The sequence below is a fragment of the Anolis sagrei genome, chromosome 9 (genome assembly GCF_037176765.1).
Source record: "Anolis sagrei isolate rAnoSag1 chromosome 9, rAnoSag1.mat, whole genome shotgun sequence".
Taxonomy (NCBI): Eukaryota; Metazoa; Chordata; class Lepidosauria; order Squamata; family Dactyloidae; genus Anolis; species Anolis sagrei.
This window is the reverse complement of record NC_090029.1, coordinates 12,679,170-12,696,723: the sequence shown is the minus strand read 5'-3', so window position 1 is coordinate 12,696,723 and position 17,554 is coordinate 12,679,170. Positions and strand designations below refer to the sequence as shown.

General features: G+C 44.4%; 1 protein-coding gene across 6 annotated transcripts in view; it reads right to left on the bottom strand.

Annotated features, from left to right (window-relative positions):
- The window catches only part of HERC1 (HECT and RLD domain containing E3 ubiquitin protein ligase family member 1), a 161,053-nt gene that overhangs the window by 74,639 nt on the left and 68,860 nt on the right, over window positions 1-17,554 (bottom strand). For 5 of the 6 annotated variants that reach the window (XM_060755676.2, XM_060755679.2, XM_060755681.2 and 2 more), the window contains exons 24-32: window positions 15,258-15,378; window positions 15,092-15,143; window positions 8,228-8,505; window positions 7,145-7,396; window positions 5,970-6,090; window positions 5,593-5,830; window positions 4,277-4,473; window positions 3,476-3,631; window positions 1,658-1,764 (exon numbers count right to left, since the gene is read on the bottom strand). In XM_060755676.2, the coding sequence (XP_060611659.2) occupies window positions 1,658-1,764; window positions 3,476-3,631; window positions 4,277-4,473; window positions 5,593-5,830; window positions 5,970-6,090; window positions 7,145-7,396; window positions 8,228-8,505; window positions 15,092-15,143; window positions 15,258-15,378 (1,522 nt within the window). The remainder of the gene's footprint in view (window positions 1-1,657; window positions 1,765-3,475; window positions 3,632-4,276; window positions 4,474-5,592; window positions 5,831-5,969; window positions 6,091-7,144; window positions 7,397-8,227; window positions 8,506-15,091; window positions 15,144-15,257; window positions 15,379-17,554) is intronic. The other variant, XM_060755677.2, reaches the window with a different exon arrangement.

Here is a 17,554-nt window from a genome sequence, read left to right as displayed (position 1 = left end):
GCAATTGGGAGTCAGCTCGGAAGGCCAAGGATTTCACTCTGGGCAAGGAAAACTCACAGGCAAAACGACGTGTATCTTGGGGAGCGGGAAGGAAGGGCAAAACGCTGTTGTAGCAAAGGCAAAGTATTATATAGGCAGTTTTCAAGTTACAAACCAGGTTGGAAACCAGAGCTAGATTCCTGCCAGAGAAGCGGCAACTATTTCAATTCCTCAGTGTTCTTGTGGCTTGAGTTTTATTGAGTCTGAGTAGATGTTTTATATGTGTATGTGTTTTATTTTATTGTATTTTATATTGTGCTTATAATATAATAATGATGATGATGATGATGATGATGATGATGATGAAAATTTATTTATACCCCGCTACCATCTCCCCAAGGGACTCGGTGCGGCTTACATGAGGCCGAGCCTGCAATACAAACAATACAAGCAATACAAGCAATAACAGGTACAATACAAAGCAATTAAAAATAAAACACCTACACAAATAGCATAACATTAAACAAAAACAGTGCACATTTAAAACTATGGCTGGACCAAATGTAATTAAAGTTTAAAAAATAATGCTAGGCATGGACAAGATGCAGGAGATGGGGCGTTGATGGAGAAATACAAGCAGTCCTAAATCAATATAAAGTGCTTTGTAGGACATAGTGCTAAGGGTTCAATATTCTGGGAAGGCACACTGGAACAACCATGTTTTCAAGCTCCTCCCGAAGACTGCCAAAGATGGGGCATGCCTGATGTCCTTAGGTAGTGAGTTCCAGAGTCGAAGGGCCACCACCGAGAAGGCCCTCTCTCTCGTCCCCACCAATCGCGGTTGCGATGCAGGTAGGAATGCGAATAGGGCCTCTCCAGATGACCATTATTATGTTTGTTTTTAGGCACTTTCTGCCGTCTGTAAGCCTCCCGGGTCCCTTTGGGGAGATGGTGGCGGGATAGAAGAATAAAGCACCAGTTTCCAACCTTTTTTGGCCAGGGCTCACTTTGATCAGGGCCCACTCTCCAACATTAGTACCAAAAGGGGCGGGGCTGGCCAGTTCGGCGGAAAGTAGCAGATACAAAATAACATAAAATACATAAAGAGGAAGGAGATTTAAAGACCAGATTTTCGTTCTAGCAGCCCACAGATTGGGAACCAATGGAATTATTATTATTATTATTATTATTATCATCATCACCATCATACTGTGTCTGTTCTGACTTTGCGGGCAGTCCCCAAGTTACAAACAAGATCAGTTTTGTAGGTTTGTTCTTAAGTTGAATCTGTATGTAAGTTGGAACAGGTCAATTCCTTAAGTATAACTCCAGCATATATATATATATATATAGAGAGAGAGAGAGAGAGAGAGAGAGAGAGAGAGAGAGAGAGAGAGAGAGAGCTTCGGATGGTCAAGACCCCTGCATGGTTTCCTTTGCTGCCTGTGCCCCTGTTCAGAAGATTTTCCCTCCCTTTCTGTCCCTGTGAGAATATGAAAAATTGGCTTGTTATGGAAACAAGGATTGGGGAGAAAGCTTTCCCCGTGATGGTAACTCTTCCAGGAGTGCATTTCCTGATTTCTCTCCCTTCATGTTGTCTCAGCCCCATTGTTCTTATGGGTCCTATATTAAGTTAGGGGTTTGTAACCCGGGACCTTAGAAACACAATGGTACAAACCTGGTCCATCTGGTCATCTTCCACCCCAGATTCGCAGGCGGGCAGGACGGCTTCCAGGACGTGCAGGGCCAGCAGCCGAGTGCGCAGGTTGCCCACCAGAGGGACGCCTGCAGTGAGAGACAAGAGAACGGAGGTGGGAAAGACAGGTGAAGAACCCCTCGTGGGCCCGGATTTTTAAAAACACTGCCATCAACCTGGATCCAGCAATATCACATCTATCTCAGGCATAGGCAAACTCTGGCCCTCCTCCAGGTGTTTTAGACTCCCACAATTCCTAACATCTGGTAGGAATTGTGGGAATTGAAGTCCAAAACACCTGGAGGGAGGATCCAAGTTGGCCCATGCCTGATCTACCTAAATGGGAGTCAAAATATACATGTATTTCCAAGACTGCTTCCACTTGCAGAGAGCCCCATCAATGACAGATCTTGACCAAACATGGTATACAGAGCCATTATGAGCAGCTTAAATACTAGAGGCCTTTAGGGGAGATTGAGGGAGGAGGGTGTCAGCTGTAGTCTACCTATCTCCTGTGTGTCCTACATCCAGAGAGCCATTTGTATTTCTAATGGAACCATTCATAAAAATCCAAAACCAAACAATGACTATCTATAAACATAATAAAAGTGAAATACGTGCGTATGTGGCAGAGGTGTCCACACCCTCCAGCCTCCACAAACAGACTATAGTTCCAAGTGCTGAGAAGCCTCCAAAGGCACTCCCTCCACTGACATTTAAGATTACAGCGAGCACCATAAACCTGTAGCCCAAACGCTACCAATATCCTCCCCAAACATCATATGCCCACCATCCAAGGAAGGCTTTTATTTGGGGACAATTTAATCCTAGATTTGATGTGTTTCCTCCACCACAGGCCGGCATCCCAGGGTTTCACGTGTAGAATTTGCATGACCCCACCCACTGCCTCTCCCTTAACCCTTTCCTACCCTTTCCTATGGCACACAGCAAACACAGAGGAATTGATCAGCAACTGAACAGACTGGAAGGGTTTGGGGGACTGACTCGACAGGATGGAAGTTGTAGTTGACCCTGTTCAAACTCCTTCAGTCTGTTCAGTTGCTGATCAATTCCTCTGTTTGTTGTGTTCCCTAATAAAGGGTAGGAAAGAGTTAAGAGAGAGGCAGTGAGCGGGATCACGCAAATTCCACACAAGGAACCCTGGGATGCCTGCCTGTGGTAGAGGTAACATGTCAAATCTAGGACCCCCTTCAATAATGGACCTGGACATGCAGAACCCCCATGACCAGGTTTGGGGAATTGACCTTGATTTATAGGAGTTGTAGTTCACCTACATCCAGAGAGCACTGAACCCAGCCAACGTCAGATCAGGTCCAAGCTTAGCACACAGATGCAACATGGCCAACTGTGCATACAGGCCTGGATTGGGGAGGGTTGACCTATGGTTTTGGGAATTGTAGTTCACCCATATTCTTATGCATTATCTAATGGGAGCATTTATTAAAAAAAAAAAGCAACTCAAACTCTGGCTTTTTTCTTCTACATAGTGTTACTAATTAACTACTTTATATTACCTAACATCCCAAAACAAACAATATCTTTTTGAAACAACCCAGGCATCGCCGGGGAGCCAAGCTAGTTTCTTAAATTTGTCACTACAAAGGATCTCACCAGGGCATTGCCAGCGGCTACCTGAGCTAGAATTGAATAAATGAGGCAGGGAACATGTTTTAATCAGGAGTGGGCCTGGTCCACCCTGCTCTGAATACACAAACTGTGTGAAAAGGGATTCATTTTGGAGGCAAGGTGTATCCTCAAGAACAAGGACCAAAGGCTCACCTGAGAAGCACTTCTGGGAGGCGATATTTAGCAGCACTTCTGTCCACTTCGGAGAAGCCATCCTGGATTGGATGGCTTTGGAAGAAACCACCCTCCTCAGGAAGACTAAGAAATCGCCTAGATGCAACTCGGCCGCGTGCTGCTTCCGGAGAGCTACTGCGGGATGCAAATGGTATTTGAAGGGACACAACAACAACAAGAACAACAACAACGACATCTGAACTGCTCCTTAAGTCTTGGCCCTTGGTACTGTATAATGCTGTATTTCCTCAATTCCACGACACACTTATTTTCCTAAATAAACACCTCTAAAATATGGGAATAATTATAATAATAACAACAATATTATTGTATTTCTCAGATCCAAAATTGCACTTTTTCTCCAAGATGAACATCTCCAAAAATGGAACATGTCTTAGAATCGCAGGTGTAACTTATGTATTTTTGTTGATGGAAGTGGTACTGAAATTAGGGTGCCTTGTAGAATTGATGGCGTCTTACAATGGAAGAAATACCATAATAATAATAATAATAATAATAATAATAATAATAATAATAATATATTTTTGTTGGTGGAGGCCATACTAAAATTACAATGCGCCTTAGAAATGCCGGTGTCTTACAATAGAAGAAATGTAGCAATAATATTATATTCTTGTTGGTGGAGGTGGTAATGACATTAGGGTGCATCTTACAAACAATGGCAATTTATAATTGAAGCAATCCACACGCTGCTTGCTCTACCCCTTCCCCATCATCTCTTTTCTGGTCTTTAGAAAGCCTTTCACAAGGGCCCGATACCTCTGAAGTCCTTCCTCTCGCTCTCTCCACTGGACTCAGCTTTCTTCTCGTCCTCCAGCTCTTGTTCGCCGCCCTCTTTCTTCCCAAAGGAGGCCATGAGCATCCCTCCAGCCTGTGAGAGCAGGTTCTTCAGCTGGCTGCACAGCAGGTCCAGCAAGGACTGCACCACTTTGGGGCTCAGCTTGTCCGCGTAGGTCCTGCGTGGGAAATGCAGAGCGTCAGGGCCTGGGACTCGGCAGGAAAAGGTCAAAGAGGAGCAAAGGCCTTGACTATCCTTGTTGCGGATGGAAGAAAAGCTCCTTGCCATCCAATGCAGCAGCTCTCTTTCGTGGGACCAGGAGTCATCCTGGGCAGCACACCTGGGAAGACTGGCAAGGTGGGAGTCATTCTCACACATTGATACACAGAAATTACACTGTGCAACAAAATTTGAAAAAAAAATGTTATCTCCTGGTTTGAAAGTGTTGTTTCCTGTTTCATTGTTCTGTCCTTTGAAAGAAGATGTTCTACTCCCAAAACTTTGTTGTTTTTGTGGCTGCCACAAACTAGATTGAATGGGTTTAGGCTCAAGGATGAGCAATTCATTGGAATTTTTACAAAATATTTCATTCAGAAATCACCCCTCAGTTAGAAATTTTATTCAATGAGATATTAAAAAACAAAACCATCCGGAAACATGGAAGAAATCTGAAATAATTACAATTTTAAAACCCAATAAAGATGAAACCAACCCAAGCTCATATAAGGCCAATTACCTGGTGTAATGTAGATTATAAAATTGTCACTAAACTTTTTGCAAACAGGCTGACAGACATAATTCCAAATTTAATAGGGGAAGACCAATATGGCTTTATCAAAAACAGAAGATTAGCAGACCCTATAAGAAATATACTTAATGTAATTAACCAAGCCACAAGGGAAAAAGAGAAACTTTTGTTACTAAAATTGGACGTTTATAAAGCATTCGATACGGTCAACCACCAATATTTACATCAAGTCTGTGAAGACTTCAACTTGGGGAAACAGTTTTGTGAAGTAATTAAGAAACTTCACAAAACTTTACAAAGACAACCAAACACAACGGAACCAAAACAACGGAACCAAAATTAGAACGATTAAGATTAAAAGTGGGACGAAACAGGGTTGTCCTCTCTCCCCTCTCTCTTTGCCTCAACCCCTACTTTCCTTTAGGCCTAAAGCCTTTACTGGCACCTGGATCAGGGCCTCCAGTCAGAGTTTCAGATGAAAGGACTCGAGAAAACACTCCTATTTCCTGTCTCCAAGCCTTATTCCCTCAGCTTGTCAACACAACTCACCCGGTGGTGATGGCGAGGATCTGGAGAAGCCTAGTGCTGGCGACCTTGAGGGCGGTGCTGAGCTGGGAGACGCCAGACTTGGGGAGGAGCTGCAGGGTCTGTCCCAGCATGGTGTCGGTCCCGCAGAGCTGGGAGAGGACGTTGAGCAGGCCAGTGGAAATGGCCAAGGAGACGTCCACTGGCTGGTAATGGACACTCAGCGCAAAGACTGTCACCAGCAGGAGGCGCTGCTGGGCCTCTAAGGTGCGCACACACAGAGAGAGAGAAAGAGACACACACACAAGAAAGACATGCTCAGAGGAGTCCTACCTTCAGCATCCCCTCATAGGACTGGGCCTCCTGTGACTCACCCAAGAAGCAACCAGTTTCGCCCTTACCAATGTGGTGCTTATTTGCTTGGAGGGCCCTTTCCAGCGTGGCTGACAGTTGCTGATAGATCTTGTGCACCGCCACTTGGATCTCTGCCTGGATGTTCCTCTTGGCGGCCCGGATGCCGTCCTGCCAATAGAAAGGTCAAATCGAGCAAATGGTGGCACTGCTCTCTCAGGTGCTAAAAACCTATTTGGGTCCCCAAGAGGCTTAGCTTATTTAATCTGGGCCAAGTTGTGCAGGCCTGCAATGGAGCATCACCCAGGGGGAAGGTGGTGGCACAGATTTCTAAGTATCCCAGAATTGGAAGAGGCCACATGGGCCATCCAGTCCGACGCCCTTCTGCCTTCATGAAATAAAGGCACAAGCAAAGCATCCATGACAGATTGCCATCCATGTCAGGACTTGTGATGAGGACAAAGATGACAGGCTTCTTCACCCAGCATCTGAGTCAGAGCCAAGCAGAGAGCAGCAGCCTGAGCAGGCGAGCACTGAGGAATCTCCCCCGGAAAACCAGGACCAGGGAAGGAAGTGTAAGGTCAGGAGCTCCAGGAAGCAGAGCAGGAATTAAGCATTCCAGCTAGGATGCAATTAAAGATTGATGGCATCCAACTGAGGAGATCTAATTGCTTGGCTCAGGTGAGGGCCAACAGGTGAAAGCATGAGCTGGTAGTTGCTGGGAGCAATGTTGTGGAACTGCTGCAATCTGAATCTGCATCTGTGAACTTTTGGATGGGACCTTGACTTTGGTGACTGCATTATGGCTTGAGTTGGTGAGATCACTTGACTTTGCTCCTTGGAAAAAAACCCTGGACTATCGGTATGCTTTGCCCTTTGACTATGAGATGGACAGAAGTTGCATTAACAAAGACTCTCAGTGTTCAAGTGTCTGACAATCCTGCCTCTGCTTAAAAGCCTCCAAGGAAGGAGCTTCCACCAGACTCTGGGGAGGCAGAGATTCACTGCTGAACAGCTCTCTTTAAAGAATTTGGGGAGGAGCTGCAGGGTCTGTCCCAGCATGGTGTCGGTCCCACAGAGCTGGGAGAGGACGTTGAGCAGGCCAGTGGAGATGGCCAAGGAGACATCCACTGGCTGGTAATGGACACTCAGCGCAAAGACCATCACCAGCAGGTCCAGCCTCTGTCCTGATCTGCTATGAAGCCCCCGTGCCCGCAGTCCTCACCTGGTAGTGATGGAGGCGAACGCTCTCCCCCTTGGTGCCTGTGTGGCCCACGGAGCCCAGGCCAAAGCACCCAGCCAGGAACTGCAGCCGCACCGAGGTGAGGAGGGAGGCCGATGGGAAGGCCAGCCCTTGGCGAAGCCCCAGAGGGGACACGGCGGTGGAGGCGGAGGCAGCAGAGGCGCTACTGTTGCCCTTCTCCTCCTCCATCCCGGAGAGCAGGACCAGGATCTGGTGCAGGGCCTCCAAGCGCAGCTGGAAGGAAGCAACACACGTCCATTGCGATGTGCCGACAAGAGCGCAAGCTACACGGCACAGCCCTGGCCAGATGAACAGTCTTTGAGAAGGGAAATCAAGAGGCTGGGAGGCAGCATACCTACCTACCGGAGAAAATGAGCCCAAAGCCAACCAGATCTCTTTCTCTCCATGATGGCATGTGCTGCCACTAGAGCAGGCATGGGAAAACTTCAGCCCTCCCTCCAGGTGTTTTGGACTTCAACTCCCACCATTGCTAACAGCCAGTCATGAAGCCACTGACAGGTTAACTGTATTACATCACATAAGTTGCACTCCCATTTTTTGGGTAGCAAGACTGGTATTTTTGTGTTCCACACATAAGAGTCGCAGAGCCATTTGGGACTGATTCCCCCCTTCCTTCCTTCCTTCCTTCCTTCCTTCCTTCCTTCCTTCCTAATAATAATAATAATAATAATAATAATAATAATAATACTTTATTTGTACCCCGCTACCATCTCCCCAAGGGACTCGGTGCGGCTTACATAAGGCCTAGCCCACAATACATCAAAACAAGCAATAACAACAACAATACAAAGCAATTTAAAAATCTCAACTCAAATAGCATAAACATTGACAATAGCACAACACAACAATAGCCTTCCTTCCTTCCTGTTGACAGATTTGAAGGTCTAATATAGGCATGGGCAAATTTCAGCTCTCTCTCCAGGTGTTTTGGACTTCAACTTCCACAATTCCTAACAGCTGGTAGAAGGGAGGGCTGAAGTTGGCCCATGCTTAACATAAATCATCCCTTTTATTTCTCTTATTTTACCCAAAGGCCAGACACACCTCGGCGCGCTGCTGCTGCTGCTCCATGGCCAGGACATAGGCCTGGGGGCTGGTGGACATGCTCTCCTCGGGCTCCTTAAAGCCCGGCGGGCTGCCCACATCTCCGCTGACGAAGCCCACCACGTTCTCGATGATGGTGTGGAGCCCCACAGCCTGGGTGGGGTCAAAGTCCAACAACGACTCCCCGAAGAGGCAGGAGGAGGAGCCATAGAGCCAGTCTCGCTGCTTCAGGCGTGCCCAGGAGTCGCTCAGGGCCTCCATGGGGCTGTGCCCCACACCTGCAGAAACACAACAGCAAAGGCTTCGTCACTTCCAGAGGAGCCTCTCTCCATGGGGTGTTGTGTGGTTTTCAGTCTGACTGGCCAACATGTTCTACCAGCATTTTCCCCTGACATTTTGCCTGCATCTGTGGCTATTGGCATCTTCAGAGGATCTGATGGTAGCCAAGCAAGTGGAGTATATAATAATGTCCAGGGTGGGAAGAAAGATACACTGTCTGTTAGCCAAGTTTAACGGGTGGAATTAGCAAGCTGGAATTAGCAAGCATGCAAACGGGATCCCTCCATTAGCATGTGAGTAGCTAAGATTGAATTGTCCATAGTGAGGGCATCCGCCAAGAAGTTGTTGTTTATTCATTCACTCGCTTCTGACTCTTGGTGACCTCATGGACCATCCCAGGCCAGACCTCCCTGTTGGTGGTGGCCACCCGTAGCTCCTTCAAGGTCAAGCCAGTCCCTTCAAGGATGCCATCCATCCATCTTGCCCTTGGTCAGCCCCTCTTCCTTTTTCCTTCTCCTTTCCCCATCATCCTTCTCTTCTCCAAGCTTTCCTATCTTCTCATGATGTGGCCAAAGTACTTCATCTTTGCCTGTAATATCCTTCCCTCCAGCAAGCAGTCTGGCTTTATTTCCTGGAGGATGGACTGGTTGGATCTTCTCGTGGTCCAAGGCCCTCTCAGCATTTTGCTTCAACACCACAGTTCAAAAGCATCTCTCTTCCTTTACTCAGCCTTCCTTATGGGGAATACCATTGCTTTTATATGTGGATCTTTGTTGCCAGTATGATGTCTCTACTCATCACTCTTTTATCAAGATTGGTCATTGCTCTCCTCCCAAGAAGTAAATGTCTTCTGATTTCCTGGCTGCAGTCTGCGTTTGCAATTATCTTTGCGTCAAAAATACAAAGTCTGTCACTTCCTCCACGTTTTTTCCCTCCATCAGTCTTGTTGCCATAATCTTGGTTTTCTTTATATTTCACTGCAACCCAGCTTTTGTCCTTTCTTCGTTCATCTTGGTTAGAAGGTTCCTCAGCTCCTCCTTGCTTTTGGCCATCAAAGCGGGATCATCTGCATATCTAAGGTTGTTAATGTTTCTTCCAGCAATTTTAATTCCAGCCTTGGATTCGTCCAGCCCCACATGGACATCGCATGATGTGTTCTGCATACAAGTTGAATAGGTTAGGTGAGAGTAGACAGCTCTGCCATACTCCTTTTTCAATCTGGAACCAGTCTGTTGTTCCATGGTCTGTTCTTACTGTTACTACTTGGCCATTATACAGATTCCTCAGGAGACAGGCAAGGTGGTTTGGTCTCCCCATACATCCCACCAAGAACTTGCCACAATGTATTATGATCCACGCAGTAAAGGGCTTTAGAATAGTCAATAAAACGGAAATAGATGTTTTTCTGAAACTCCCTGCCTTTCTCCATTATTCAATGGTTGTTGGCAGTCTGGTCTCTCGTTCCTCTGCCTTTTCTAAACCCAGCTTGTACATCTGGCAACTCTCGCTCCATGTCTTACTGGTGTCTACCTTGCAGGATCTTGAGCATTCCCTTACTGGCATGTGAAATAAGGGCCGCTATATGGAAGTTTGAGCATTCTTTAGCATTTCCCTTTTTTGGCATGGAGATATAAGTTGATTTTTTCCAATCTGATGGCCATTCTTGTGCTTTCCATATTTGCCAGCATATGGTAAGAAGTAGCCTGGTCTTTGTTCTCTTTGAATTGTTTGGCACCCTGGAGACCTCCTTAGCCTAGGTGGTGCTCACTGGCCCTTGATTGCTTGCTGCCTGGAGGTCTCCTGTGTCTGGGTGGCGTTCATTAATCACTGTCTTGATTCTGGTGTTTTTCTATACTGGAAGGCAAATTTTGACTATATGATCTTCATGGCTACTCACCTGCTAATAGGTGGATTCCACTCAAACACTTGCAAATTCAGCTTGCTAATTGCACTCCTTTACACTTGGTGAACAGGTAATGGCTCTTTCCTCCCACCCTGGGCATTATTCCACCGGTGTGTGTGTGTGTGTGTGTGTGTGTACACACTCCACATGCTTGACTCCCATCAGACCCTCTGAAAATGCCAGTAGCCACAGATGCAGGCAAAACAGAAAAGGAGCAAATGCTGCTAGAACACAATGGCCATTCATCCCCGAACACACAACAACACCCCAGGGATTCCGGCCATGAAAGCTTTCGACAATGCATATCTCCATGTCAACAGCAACAGGAGCAAATTTGCAGATTGCAATTCAAGACGGATGGAAATGGAGGGGCGGGACTGGAGTGTGTGTCTCCTGGCATGTAATGCACTCACAGCTAGCCAAATATAGGGCACGTGACACAAACAAATAGGCACACAAAAGAATTCCAGCTGTGTTCGGATGGCCAACATCCTCTCAGAAGCCGCAGGTAGAAATAAAAGGCAAAAGCAGCTTCAGCTGAAAGCAAAAAGGCTAAGGAAGAAGGGAAGCAAATGAAAACAAGGGGAAGAGAGTCTTTTTTGGGGGGGAAGCACAGCCCGCAGCCAAAGAAACAGTGTGCTCAATGCTCTTTCTTTTTAATGTTTAAAAACATATGGCCACCTCTAAAGCAAACGTGGTGCTTGCATTGCAATATTATACTATCACGGGCAAAGCAAAGGTGATGGTTTATGAAATGGGGGTAAAAGGGCAAGTAAACCTGCACTGACTATTCCAATTCTGCCTTCCCTCTGCATTATAGTAACATATAATTTGCTTTTCTAGACACAACCGGGGAGGAGCACACAAATGTCCTGCAGTGAGCTGAGCATCAATGCTGCAAGAATCAATTCAAATTCAACAGGCTCTTACTGCAAAGAATGAGGTTCCCAAACATCACAGAAAATTCCTGCTCCCTTCCCACCAGGGCCTTCATTACCAAAAGAATGGCCTAGAAGTGTACAATGTCAAGAAACTTTTGGGAAATGGGAATTTCCAGAATCTCTGAGAGATTTTATGATCTTTGGAAAGGGATGAGAGATTTTATGATCTTTGGAAAGGGATGACCTTGGTAGAAATCACAAACTTTTGAAAAAATGATGCTAAAAGCATGACCAGTTAAGAGTCATAACCTTTTGGGGAAATGGTATTCATGCAAGGCAATCCGGTTTCTCGGCAATTACGCAGATGTCCCTAGGTACTGCCTTGAACTGAGAGGGACAAAGATGCGCCAATGCACAAACACACATATATATATATAATCAGCAGAGTTTCAGAAGTGTTCCTCTCAGTTGCCCAAAAACATCTACTCTCCCTTAAAATATATTTGCCTTTAAACAATGCTCGCAAGAGACAAAAATAAGCAGACATCTTTAAAAGTAACATAGTTGGTTTACTCACCAACTTCATGTATTCAGCATACAGGTACTTTGCTTATCAATCCAGTTAAAAATAGAATTTGAAGTAGTTTCTCTGTGTAGGTAACACACGGCATCTTTCTTAGAATCAATAGTCCACAGTTCAAAGCATCTCTCTGTTTTGACAGTCTAATAGAGTCTCTGTCTAGTCTCTAAGCATACTGTTCCTACTGAAGTCCAAAATAAACTGTTCCTACTGTCTTCTTAAGGCAAATACTTTTTCTAAAATGAAGTCCGTCCTGAATAAGCCCAGACCTGATGACATGGTCTGCAGCCCTTCCCACAACAATACAGTAGGCAATCTGAATTATATATAGAAAACAAATAACTAGTGGAGGCTTGAGAAGTTTGCCTATTTCCAACAGAAACAAAACCCAGACGAAACCCTGGCCTTATACATGGTGTGGCCAAGATCCTACAGTAAGGAGACACTTTATCCTCATAGTTGTGAATGGTTGCATAATGCCATTTTATTCTTGAACTGTGAAAGCATCCATGTGCAAAACAATAACATGTGTGCAAATATGCCTCCATAACCGTGACCGATCCAACCATAACTCCTAACAGTTACACTGAAAATACCACTTGACTATGTCATTTTTGTAAAACAGAACTTTCCAAACGGTGTGCCACAAAAAATTCAGTGTGTCGGCTTCACCATGTCGCACAAATGTAGCGAGAAACCTCTGAGTGAAAGAAGCCATAAATCATATATTAAAAAATTTAAATATATAAATATATATACAAAAAGTGGTTGTTATGAGATACGTTGCATCCTCATACATTATTACAATTTACGAATGTGTTCATAATGCTTTAAGAAGTTAGATAATAATGATGATGATTATGATGATGATGATTATATTTATTTATACCCTGTTTTATCTCCCCAAAGGGAACTCAAAGCTGCAAATGATGATAAAAATATAAGATATAATAAATTTTCATTAATTATCCGCTTCTCTAATTGGCCGAAGCCAGGGCACAACACAGCTTTTGCAGAAGAGATGCCACGAAATGGACCCGATCCTTGAGACATCCTGAGAACAAGCTTTTCATTCTTTCATTTGCAACCTGAACCGAACACAAAACCAGCTCTACACAGGAGTTTTGGGAGCTCCAATCTTGGCACTGCAAACGCAAGCCAAGTCCCCTAAACCTTAGGCCTGCCATTTACTTGCCACTTCCTATTCAATGAGACCTTCAAAATGAGCATGGACCTGCTGCTATACATACTTCCGAGGCGCCATAGAAGTATGTAGGAAAGCTAGAGGGAGAGAAAAGGAGAACCAGAACATGCCGTCGGGTACTTGCTTGCAGTTCTTCTTTTTCCTGGGGCTCAACTGGCCCAAAAGGAGCAAACACACTACCACACAAGAATCAGAAGACAAAGAGAGGCATTGGGTACAGCAGAAGGAAGCCATCGCCCTGCACCCCACCCATAAAGGGGGGACCGCCAAAGGGAGGGGGTCCCTGCGTGGGTGCGCATCATACACACAAAGAGATATCTCTCGCCCAAAAGACCATGCTCTCCCCGACACAATAGAACGGGACACCTCTGGGTCCTACAGCCTCCCTTCCTTAATCATTTCAAGGGGTCAAGTGGTGCAATGGCTTTGCACCCAGGTTTGGCATCAAGGAAGCATTGGAAGCAGGTCACGGACCACATTTTTATTTATTTTTATTTCATTTATTACCTGCCTTGAGCCTAAAGGAGAGCTGGGTAATTAATTTATTATTATTATTATTATTATTATTATTATCGTCATCATTACTATTATCATTATTCTACTACACTGATTTGTGTAAATGAAATTTACATTTTTATTTATTTATTTTTATTTTATTTGTTACCCGCCTTGAGGCAAAAGGAGAGCCAAGTAATAAATAAATAAATAAATAATAACTCTTGGTGGCCTCATGGACCATGCCAGGCCAAACCTCCCTGTTGGCAGTGGCCACCCGTAGCTCCTTCAAGGTCAAGCCAGTCCCTTCAAGGATACCATCCATCCATCCATCCATCAAGGATACCATCCATTATTATTATTATTATTATTATTATTATTATTATTATTCTGCTCCATTGATTTGTGTAAATAAAATGCTTCCCTTTCAGCAGCGGAGCCACTGAGTCCGCTCCATGATCTGACTTGACATTTAGGGTAATGCTATCGTATAGGAGTATCAATACTTCTTATTTATTTATTTACAGCTTTTATATTCCGCCCTTCTCACCCCACAGGGGACTCAGGGCGGATTACAGTGTACACATATATGGCAAACATTCAATGCCAATTTTGACATACAAACATATACAGACATAGACAAAGGCTATTTAACTTTTTCTGGCTGCCAGGGGAGCTGTCGCTTTCATCGTCCATCTGCGACACTGATGAAGTACTTCCGCATTCCCCGCGTGCTTTTTGCTGGAGTGCTTACTGGAGTCTTTTTTTATGGCCTCATAAATTAGTTAATTTAGCCTCCCCACACTTTAAGGTGGTACCTAATTTTCCTACTTGACAGATGCAACTGTCTTTCGGGTTGCAATGGTTGACAACAGGCTACACAATTGGTTGGAAACCCACTCCAACCCGGGCTGGCTTCGAACTCATGACCTTTTGGTCAGAGTGATCTTAATTCAGCTGACACTCAGCCAGCTGTGCCACCATCCCAGTGTCCTATTAACAATAAGTTAATAACAATATTTTATTTATTCACCACCTCTCCTCAAGGCAGGCAATACATAAAAATGTTAAAAGGCCAACTCAGTTTAATATTCAGTTAGTCTGTTTTGGAACAATGAGACACAAACGTTTCAATGACACCTTTGAAACTAACTTGGAAGAGATTTCTAGCATTCGCTTTCATGGACATAGTGCACTTCATCAAGACGTGTCCATGAAAACTGTGCCGCAAATTATATTTCTCAGTCCTGAAGATGTGTTTTGTTTTTTTTGCTTTAGTTCTATTTGAAGCTTAAAACGGCACAGACAACAAGCTGTCCTTTGTTGTCCTACAAGGTTGGGCCAAAATCTAGCCTGACAAGAGGGACCTAAGCATGTCAGAGGCAGGGAGTTTCCCAGAATCCCTTGCTTAACAAACCAAAACAGAAAGGAGTCCCTGAACCAAGGAAAAGTTGAGGCCATGGCTTTATAGGAAGCAATCAAAGACGCACATAACAAATTCCCAGGGGAAAAGAGACATTACCCCTCTTTCTATGCGATGATGCCAAATCCAGGTCCACATTTCGCCGTCCATTCTACAGAAAGCAACAAGAGAGTGAGTGAGAACCCTTGTGGATGCTTTGCATTGGTATGAGCAGATGTGCTGCCAAAAGGACAGGGCAGAGCAGGGCGCATGTTCTTTTGCCTACCAGGGAGTAGCCTTCTTCGTCGGATTCAGGTTGAGACAGGTCCGACTCGCTCCGTGACTTCAGCAGCTTGTAGTTGGACATGGAATGGACTGAGTGGCTCTCAGCCATCAGGCTCTCGCTTCTGCCTTGCACAGACCCACAAGGAAAGGGGAAAAGGTGAAATGGAGGTGCGACACAATTCTGTATTTCATCGCATAATGGTCACACTAATGGGGGAGTTGAGACTATTGTGTGAGAAAAAAAAAGTTGGTTTTTCCAAATACATAAAATGTCTTAGCTCCGAAAGCAGAGGAGGAGGAGGAGAAGCAGGAGGGAGGGAAGGTCCATCCTCAAATACTCTAATAACACAGATATCTATAAAAGAGTTGTAAATATTAGGCTTGGGCAATCCATGGTTCTAAATGGTTCTAAAGTACTTACAAAACTAAAATTCTGGTGGTGAAAATTTCAGAACTCTAACAAAACTTTCAAAATGTAATTATTATTTCATTACTGGCAATTTTTATGACAGAACCAATTAGGAACTGCTATTTATAATTAATTTTTGAGAGTTTTGTTAGAGTTTTGAAATTTTCATCACCAGAACTTGTTTTGTAAGTACTTTAGAACCATTTAGAACCATGGATTGCCCAAGCCTAGTAAATATGCAATTATCCTATTGAAATGAGCTTCAGTACAGATACAAGTTTAAGTAACTTTCATAATACATACATACATAATACATACATAATACATACAGGACAACAGAACACTTTCAACAGAAGTGACTATTACATTTGATTGAATGAAATAACCCCCAAGAAGCCCGATGAAGAGAATTTATTCTTGAAACAAGGACACAAAACACCCGGGGAACCTTGTTGTGTACTCCCAAGTTTGCTAAACACAACACGAATTTCCAAGTTTGATACATTCAACGTGAACTATACTCCTAAGTTTGTGGAACACGACGTGAACATTTGTGAAAAACATTATGGACATACTGAAAGTGTATTCTCAAGTTTACTGAACACAACGTGAACTGTTTTCAAGGTTGATATATTCATTGATATATATGTCCTATGATATTATTTTGTAAACCTTATATATTCTGTTTGTTTCACTATTGAACTTTGTCCTGTGTGTATTATGAAAGTTACTTAAACTTGTATCTGTACTGAAGCTTATTTCAATAGGACAATTGCATATTTACAACTCCATCCTCAAATAAACAGCTCTGCTTTTGTATTGTCGAAGGCTTTCATGGCTGGAATCACTAGGTTCTTGTGGGTTTTTTCGGGCTATAGAGCCATGTTCTAGAGGCATTTTTCCTGACGTTTCGCCTGCATCTATGGCAAGCATCCTCAGAGGTAGTGAGGTCTGTTGGAATTAGGACAATGGGTTTATATATCTGTGGAATGGCTGGGGTGGGGCAAAGAGCTTTTCTCTACTGGAGCTAGGTGTGAATGTTTCAACTGACCACCTTCATTAGCATTTGAAGGCCTGGCTGAGCCTGGGAAAATCTCTAGCTGAGAGGTATTAAGATGTGCCTGGTTGTTTCCCCTCTGTTGTATTGCTGTTGTAATTTTTGAGTTTTTTAATACTGGTAGCCAGATTTTGTTCATTTTCATGGTCTTTTCCTTTCTGTTGAAATTGTCCACATGCTTGTAGATTTCAATGGCTTCTCTGTGTAGTCTGACATGGTGGTTGTTGGTGTGGTCCAGCATTTCTGTGTTCTCAAATAATATGCTGTTTCCAGGCTGGTTCATCAGGTGCTCTGCTATGGCTGACTTCTCTGGTTGGAGTAGTCTGCAGTGCCTTTCATGTTCCTTGATTCTTGTTTGGGCAACGCTGCGTTTGGTGGTCCCTATGTAGACTTGTCCACAGCTGCATGGGATATGGTAGATTCCTGCAGAAGTGAGAGGATCCCTCTTGTCCTTTGCTGAACGTAGCATTTGTTGGATTTTCCTGGTGGGTTTGTAGATTGTTTGTATGTTGTGTTTCCTCATCAGCTTCCCCATGCGGTCAGTGGTTCCCTTGATGTATGGCAGGAACACTTTTCCTCTGGGTGGATCTTCATCTTTACTTTCGTGGCTTGTTCTTGGTCTTGCAGCTCTTCTGATGTCTGAGGTGGAGTATCCATTGGCCCGGAGAGCCCAGTTGAGGTGGTTCAGTTCATCTTGGAGGAGGTGGGGTTCGCAGATTCTTTTTGCACGGTCTGCCAAGGCTTTAATGGAGCTTCTTTTCTGACTTGGGTGATGGTTGGAGTTTTTATGTAGATATCTATCTGTGTGTGTGGGTTTTCTGTAGACGGTGTG